At 48.1% G+C, this 8,083-nt stretch overlaps 1 protein-coding gene and 1 pseudogene across 1 annotated transcript; one reads left to right on the forward strand and one right to left on the reverse strand.

Moving 5' to 3' along the window:
- Positions 1-461: 461 nt before the first annotated feature.
- On the forward strand, positions 462-4,024 carry LOC136509255 (uncharacterized; annotated as a pseudogene).
- Positions 4,025-4,913: 889 nt separating this feature from the next.
- LOC136508864 (uncharacterized) lies at positions 4,914-7,714 on the reverse strand. The gene is made up of 4 exons (XM_066503642.1): positions 6,556-7,714; positions 5,359-5,404; positions 5,244-5,278; positions 4,914-5,153 (listed from the first exon to the last, which is right to left on the reverse strand). The coding sequence occupies exons 1-4, from the start codon at positions 7,607-7,609 to the stop codon at positions 5,041-5,043; spliced, it is 1,248 nt and encodes a 415-aa protein (XP_066359739.1). The 5' UTR covers positions 7,610-7,714; the 3' UTR covers positions 4,914-5,040.
- Between the last annotated feature and the right edge of the window lie 369 nt (positions 7,715-8,083).

Here is an 8,083-nt window from a genome sequence, read left to right on the forward strand (position 1 = left end):
TTTCAAATACTGACACGTGGCTGATGAAAACAAAACAAAACACTACCAGCAGCTGCAGTGCTACGATGGGGAGACGTGGCTCTATCCCAGCCGCAGGAGGGTCCCACAAACCACCGACCACCGCTCGGTGCTTGGAAATTTCGCTGCCCGCTCTGCCCTCGCAAACCACCGCAGGCTGCAGTCCCGCACCGCCGCGGCCAGAGCGAGCCGGCCACCTCTCCCTCCCTGGCTCCCCGCTCCGAACGCATGAACCTGGTGATGATTGCAGTCTACATTCCTAGCCCGCCGCCGCCTACTATAACTAGGCCTCCGCCAGCGTGGGGCAGCCCCCACATACAGTACCCCCCCCCCCCCCCCCCCCCCCCCCCCCCCCCCCCCCCCCCCCCCCCCCCCCCCCCCCCCCAACCAAGAAGTAGCAGCAGCGGCGAGGGTGAGGGGCAGGACTGCGAGGCGGGCGGGGCGGCGCGCAGGGGCCCCTCGCGGAGCTCGAAGAAACCGCAGGATTTCGCCGCGGAGCTACATTGTGCGGGGGTTCGAGGTGCGTTCTTCTTCTCCGCACAATTTTCGGGGGATTCTTTGCCTTGATTCTGCTGTTCCGTTCCGGGGTTTTCGGAGGCGTTGCTGGGAAATTTCTCTGCTTCGTGCGGAACCCGATCGAATTGTCTCTGTGGGTTTAGAATTTTGGTGGTGAGGCGAGCGTTCGTGGATTCCGTGGTTCTGCTTCGACTGCTAATTCCGTTTCTTGCGACCTTGTTTCAGCGATCAAGCCATCGGCATTCGCTGCGCAACCTGCGCGCGACGCGCGTCTGGCTTGTTTGGAAACCTCTGCCCTTGGGGACACGAACAAAGGACTCGAACGATTCCAGGTACAGAATGCAGACCCGAACCGCCCTCAATTCGCAAAACTGCATTAGGTAGACTAAGTCTGTGGTTAGTTTTTGGTTGATTCGCGTCTAGCGACTAGCATCGCACTATGGTTTTACTCTCTGATGATTCCTTGCTGTACCTTGGAATGAATTCTGATAAGCAATTTCGTGAACACTTCACAAGTTGCTGTAAACTTAGTTGCATACTCACTGTCTTTCTGAAGTGACTACTACATTGTAATGATTCATCATGTGGCTCTGCGTGAATTGGTGATTTGTTTTTGTGGTTCTTGGTAGGAGATTCAGTGGAATACCGTGCCAATGGCACGTTCGAGAAAAAAAAAAGGAGTTGATTCAGTGGTATCTCTGGGGGTGGTGATGAGTCTTCTTGGTATTATTTGTTCTGCTTAGGCATTAATCTTTTTTGTTGTTATATGTTTCAGTGTCAAGTCCTGGCTGCACTCTGCATCCTGATTGTGGACATTCGTTTGGCTTTCTCTTCTCATTAATCTGATTCTGAGTTCGCAGGTCAATGCAATTATTAAAGCAAGCCATTGCCTTTCCCTTAATATATGATCAAATGACTGTGTGTTTGTGGAAATGCTTAAAAGCAGCAGCAGGCAATTAATTGATTCTATAGCATCAAATTATGTTCTTGCCTTCTTGATCCCTGATATCTTCAATTCATCTCTGAACTTGAGAAGGGCAGGCCTGGTGCAGTAGTGAGAGCTGTCTCACTGAGTCACCAGGTCGTGGGTTCGAAGCAGCCTCTCCGCAGATTTTGCGGGGGGAAAGGCTTGTCTTGGTTTATCCCTTCCCCAGACCCCACTCATGTGGGAGCCTCCGGCACTGGGTCTGCCCTGCCCATCTCTGAACTTGCATAGATGATTCAGAAACTATTGGCAAGTCTGTTACATGATTGCTTTTTCTAGTCTAGCTACTAGCGTCTCGCTGTGTTCTTAGTCCCTGATACCTTGCAATAAATTCTGATTTCACAATGCCCATGGCCATTTCACAGATTGTTGCAAGTAGTTACTTATGGACGTTTTTGTCTTCCTTGAACACTTCTGACTCAGTGCTTGCACAAATGATCCAAAAAAACAATAATTAGGAAAGTGTTCTGGTTCATCTTTAAATTTCTTAGTGCTACATTGCATGATTCATCGAGTAGCTCTATGTCAAGTGATCTTGTCTTTCTATTTACTATATTATCTGATCAATGCTAGCTGTGTTTGCAAATGCTTCAAAGAAGCAAGCACTAGTGACTACTGTGCTTATGTTGTTATCTTAATGTTCTGTTTCCTACTTATTTCTGCTATGCATTGATTCAGATATGCCATCCAGAAGGCCTCACAAGCACTGCTGTAAAGTATGCAGCAAGAAATTCCTTTCAGGGAAAGCTCTTGGAGGCCACATGTCGTGCCACCGGCATGCTGGCAAGCAGCCAAAGGGCACACCTAGCCCTCCTGCCATTGTCGTCGATCTGCCTGTGTTGCTGCTGGGTCCCAGTGATGAGAAGCCTTCACCGTCATCTTTGGAATCTCAATGCCTGCACTACTCAAAGGTGTTCTCTTCCTGCCAATCTCCTAGGGGGAACATGGGGATGCACAGTGAGAAGAAGGTGATGGCCAAGCCTGATGAAGAACCTGAACCAGCTGGGTTGATGGAAGCTTGGGCCAATGCTAATGGTGATCACGGGCACAATGTGATGCTATTTTCTCCAGTGAAGCGTAAGCGATCAAAGAGGGGGATGCCAGTTCTCAATTCAGAGATGAACGCTGCAGCTGCTCTCTTGATGCTTGCAGAGCATTCTGACAAGACTTATGCTTATGAGGATTGCTGTGGGGGAGATAAGGATGACAACATTTCAACACCCATGGTGTTGAAGGAGGTAAATCTGAATGCTTTTCAGCAGCTGGATCAATCTGATGGGTTCACAAACAGTGCGAGGCTGAAATCTGACAAGAATCCAGCTTATGAGGGTTTCTATGAACACTGTGAGAAGGAAAACAGTTTGAATTTGGTCGCTGATGCTCCCAAGAAGGAAGTGCTGCTGGATCTGTTTGATTACGACATGGATGTAGAAGCTGAGTTCATGAAGCCAGGGGCTGACATTTCAGTCGAGGATTTGAAGTCCAGTTTGAATTTGGTTGCTGATGCTCCCCAGAAGGAAGTGCTGCTGAATGTGTTTGATCATGGGATGGATGTAGATGCTGAGTTCATGAAGCCAGGGACTGACATTTCAGTTGAGGAGTTGAAGTCCAGTGACCTTTCAGCTGCAATGAACAGCAAGAGGCACCAGTGCAAGGTCTGTGGAAAGTTATTGAGGTCACGGCAGGCATTGGGAGGCCACATCACATTACACTTACACTTTGAGAAGAAAAACAAGTTGAGTTTGGTTGCTGATGTTCCAAAGGAGGTTTTTTTGAATGCATTTGATAATGAGGTTAACGCAGATGTTGAGTTCATGACGCCAGGGGGCTGCATTTTCAGTGGAGTTGGAATCAAGTGACATTTCAGCTGCAGTGAACGTCAAGAAACACCAGTGCAAGGTCTGTGGAAAGTTACTAGGGTCAGGGCGTGCTTTAGGAGGAAACATGAGGTTACACTATGTTCGGAAATGCAATCTTCACCAAGAGGTTGCTGATTGTCCTGATTCTGTTATGATGGAAGAGCAAATGCAGAAGCTTGAATTGGACTCTCCCATTTTTTATCGATGGAGACCACATTCACATGGTAGAAAATCTGATTCTGAGCCATAGTGTGTGCTGAGCATCCTTCAGCAGGCTGTGTGGGCCTGTGGCCAAAGCTGGTTCCACATGTTGTCCAAAACAGATACCTATTCAGTTACTGATAGGTTCATTAGTAGTTAGGAAACTAAAGAATTCCATCTGCTGTAGATAGTAGAGATTTTGATACTGATACTTTCTTCTCTTGGTCAACAAATTTTGCTGGATAGGAAGGCAAGGATCTTAAGTCACTGCCTGGTTGCGGAACAGTGTAGCAGGTAATGCGTGGTAGCATGCAGTGTAATGCAATTCAATGCATGAGCTTGGGATAGGTCTGAAGCTCCCTGACAGTTGTCCTTGGCTGTACATTGATATTCTTCTGTACATACCTATACAGAGCATATTCTTGTCTTGAAATGATAGTTCAATAAAAAGATCTGGATGAGAATTTGTACAATCTAGCTGTCTTTTATCCATTCGCCTTTTGGACTAGGCAACATTCAGTGCTTTTTGAGTGTTATGCTTGTGTTTGTCTCTTCCATTCTGGTTGTTCCGCACTCTGCTTGTGAGTTGTTCTTGACCTGGGTGTGACTAATGAAATTTGAATCTGACGATCCTAGTTACCCATGGTGTGCGACAAGCAGCCTTCAGCAGGTAAAACTGGTTCCGGGTGTATCCTGGCAGTCTGACAGACTGAGAGGTACATTTGATTTAGTTCATCAGTTATAGTATGCAGATGCAGTATGCTAATCAGGTAGAAACCCAAAAAGTAATTACTCCAAAAGAACTCCATTTATATGGATATTAGCAGCTTTCTTGATAATTGATGTTGACAATTTTGGCCAACAAAGTACTACTTTGGACAGGGAAGGCCAGTGTCAAAAGTCACTGCTTGGGAAGAGCAGGGTTACGTCAGTTCCTTGCTGCAGAATAGTGCCCTCAGTTCTGCTCAGTTGCATTCACTCGTTTTAGTACTAGCGTTCGGAAGCTCTCAACAAATTTTGCTGTGGTTGTACTTGTACATCATACATTCTGTAAATACTACTAATAGGCAGAGCATATATAGCGAATGGGGCCTGTGCAACCTTCCTTTCTATCCTGTTCAGTTCTGGGCCTGTTTCGTTGCCGTGGTAGCATGGCAGATGATAGAGCTTTTCTGATTGTTTTTACTTCGGTTGCTGTTTTCATTTCGCTGAATGTGGGCCGGCATCCACCAGTTCATACGAGTTGGCTGTAGATGGCGGCCCACATGACTGTCAAGTGATGCTTCCTTTTTTAGTTCATCTCAGCTCAGGTCATGCCGTCATGGGCCCAGGAATCTCATATTTTATTTGTATAGACACTATCATACTAGTAGGTACAATAACATTTGTATCCAACTTTAGATCTCTTTTATTAAAAAAAAAAACTGTACATGAGATACAGCATGTGGGGCCATCATGTATTCATGTAGCTTGCCCATGCCCACGTCTATGGCCTACTTGTAGAGGGGGTGGCATTGTTATAAGGAACTGTTGCTCCCTGATTGAATCATACCGAAATCTCTTCAGTATTTTAGCTGAAAAAAACAAGAGAAAATAAGTTCTCAGGCTAAGCTAAGGGGAAAACGGGGTGGATAGTGTTGCGGCATGGATCGTATGGTATGTACCAGTTTTGCACGAGACGGGCATGATCGCAGCCAAACTGAACCAAAAAAATAAAATTAGGCCTTCGAAGAAAGAAAAAACCGAAACTATTATGCGTATGCACAAGAATGGGATCACCTGCTCTCCTTCTCCTGCCTCAGGCATCTCAGTAGAGACTCCGACCCTACAAAGGAGAGTAAATATATGCCAAGGAGTACAGAAACATCAATAATTCCCCAAGAGAGCTAAAGTAATTCCAGCAACCACAAAAAATGCTTTAACATAGTTCTATTAACTGCAACAATACAAAATAGAAAAATACAGGAAAAGTGCAAGAATGAGGTTAAGGGAACAGGTTTGGTGCATGCACACATTGTCCCAATGTTTGTATGTCCATAAAATATACAGTTAACACATTTACATCAGTAGACTGAAAGTCATGTGCCCTCTACCAAAATTATCAGAAAACCATGGGAAGCCATCAGGTTCAGGCACTCAGGCCGTGTTTGGGTGGCGATGTTGCCACCACATATCCGACTTGGGACACCTGGCGCTAGGTTCAACTACCTGGCTAGGCAGTGCCCGGGAGACTATGATCCAAACATGCCATCAGTATCAGTTTTGAATGTGCTTATCAATGTTATTCTTGGTAACCAGGCCAAAAGGACTTGTGAAGGCAGAGGGGACCTCACTAATATATCCAGGTAAACAATAGCAGGCAGGAACATATATATGTACTAACTGAAGTTCTGAAAAGATAGCATTGCAAAAGCTATGATAATAGTGCATATATCTGGAAATTGGCTTGTTTCAGCTGTTCAGCATCTTCAAATTAACTCTGTGTGATATGAACTGTGGTTAGGTTTCAGTTTGTGGCTGTGCAACATGTGAACTTTGGTTAGGTTTCAGTTTCATGGGATCTGAATTTTTGTAGGAGGGCTGAGCAAAGTATTTTCAATGTCAATGCTGGTAGGAAGGCGTAAGGAGCTTGTGATGTGGAGGCGGTGGACGTCACAGTCTATCGGAATTAGAGACATCAGGCACGAAGATATTGGCAATTTGATTTGACAGGCAAGGTATGTAGCATTGTGCAATAGTAGATATGTAAATACATATTTACTGTACTAAATTGGCTTGTATAAGGTGTGCATCTTCAAACTAAACACATTCGCCCTTTATCAAGATTGTGACTGCGTCTGTGCACAAGTCTAGAATTTTCCATCTTTAATTTTAAAGTCAAGATCGTGACTATGCAGGATGTGAACTCTGGTGTTGGCACAAGGGGAATCAAATCAGCAACAAGGTAACAAGGAGCTGTAAGAGAAAGATGCTTACGACTGCTTGAGGGATCGTACTGCCATACATGGACGAAGTGGGATGAGCGCATGAGCAACTCGTTTGGCGAGTCAGGCATTGCAAAGTTACTGCATTCCACAACCTTCCTCTGCCGCAGGTCCACGGCAAAGATGCAGGAGCCGAGGAAGAAGAAGAGCTTGTCAGGGTCTTCCGGGTGGAGCAGCGCAAGCGCAGGGACGCTCCCCGGCAACATGATGTCCAGGTAGCTCTCGTCGGCCCAGACGTCGGCCAAGGCCACGTGGCGCTCGGGATTCCATTTCCCCGACGACTCGACGAGCGCCCACGTGCTCACCACCGGCGCGTCGGGGCTGCCATGGATCTGCACGAACCTCAGCATCCCGCCGCTCACCCTCACGGAGCGGTGAGCGCCGCCGTTTGCAGAAAGCACCGGCAGCTGGTCGCCGACTGACGGGAGCGGGACGTGGAGCAGCTCCGGCGTGTCGGCGAAGGGGTCGCAGGAGAGGAGGCCGTACGAGAGGTCCACCCACCAGAGCATCCCGCCGTGGGAGATGACGCCCTCGCCGCGCCACTCCCGGTGCAGCGGGGGCGAGTAGGCGAGCTCCTTCTCGACCCACCTGTACTGCTCCACCGTGTAGGAGAGGAGCAAAGCGCCACCAGTGCCGTCGCCGGCGGGCTGGAGCTCGGCGACCACGCAGCTGCCGCCCCTCACCATGAGGCCTAACTTGTTGCCGTGGATGCCCACGGTGCGATTGTGCTCGCGGAGGCAGGTGTCCTCGCCGGTGCGCGCGTCGTCGCAGAGGTGGTAGGTGACCCAGGAGTTGGTGCCCTCAGGCTCCGTGGCACAGAGGAGACTGAGGCCGGAGGAGTCCGCGGCGGCGACGTAGGGGTAGCTGCAGAGGGAGGACGGGGAGGAGACGCGGTAAGGCACGGTGAGGACGGATGCGCGCGGGGGCTCGGCGTAGGCGACGGAGACGTCGGCTCCCGGCGGGAAGGTGCGCTTCGCCTTCTTGTCCTTCACGACGTTAGTGATTCCGGCCAGGATGAACCACTGCTCCTGCAGCGGCGGCGTCATGGCAGGATCGGGCAAGAGGAATTCGATGGTTCAGGAGATGGAAAGCGCTGTGGCGGCGGCCTTGCGGGGGATCCGGGGAAAAGGAAGGGGAAAGAGGCAAATCGTGTCTTTGGTTATATCCCGGCTGGTCATATCCCGGCTTGTCGGAATGGCAGTGAATAGAGAAAAAGATTCTTCTGATTTTCTTGTTCCTGAAAATATTCGATCTATCATCTAGACGTCGTAGAGAATTGAGAATTTTCATGTCTTTCAATTCTCGTACTCGTAATTGGAAAGTTACGGAAGGAGATCCATCATTTTGCAATGAAAACAACATAAAAAACTCTGGACAATTTCAAAATCAGACCAAGCGTCTTAATACATATGCAAAAATTCAGCTTATTCTCTTTCACAGAATACTATTCAATCATCCAAAATCAGCCATGCTACAGTGGCCATCTGTACCCTCCGACCGCCCTTATTTTCGTGTACATT

This window comes from Miscanthus floridulus, chromosome 15, assembly GCF_019320115.1.
Source record: "Miscanthus floridulus cultivar M001 chromosome 15, ASM1932011v1, whole genome shotgun sequence".
Taxonomy (NCBI): Eukaryota; Viridiplantae; Streptophyta; class Magnoliopsida; order Poales; family Poaceae; genus Miscanthus; species Miscanthus floridulus.

Coding starts and splice junctions, on each gene's coding strand:
- LOC136508864 (XM_066503642.1), bottom strand. CDS start 7,609: ATGACGCCGCCGCTGCAGGAGCAGTGGTTCATCCTGGCCGGAATCACT. Junction 5,405..6,555: donor GTACGATCCCTCAAGCAGTC/GTAAGCATCTTT, acceptor TCTCCTTTGTAG/GGTCGGAGTCTCTACTGAGA. Junction 5,154..5,243: donor GCCCGTCTCGTGCAAAACTG/GTACATACCATA, acceptor TGTTTTTTTCAG/CTAAAATACTGAAGAGATTT.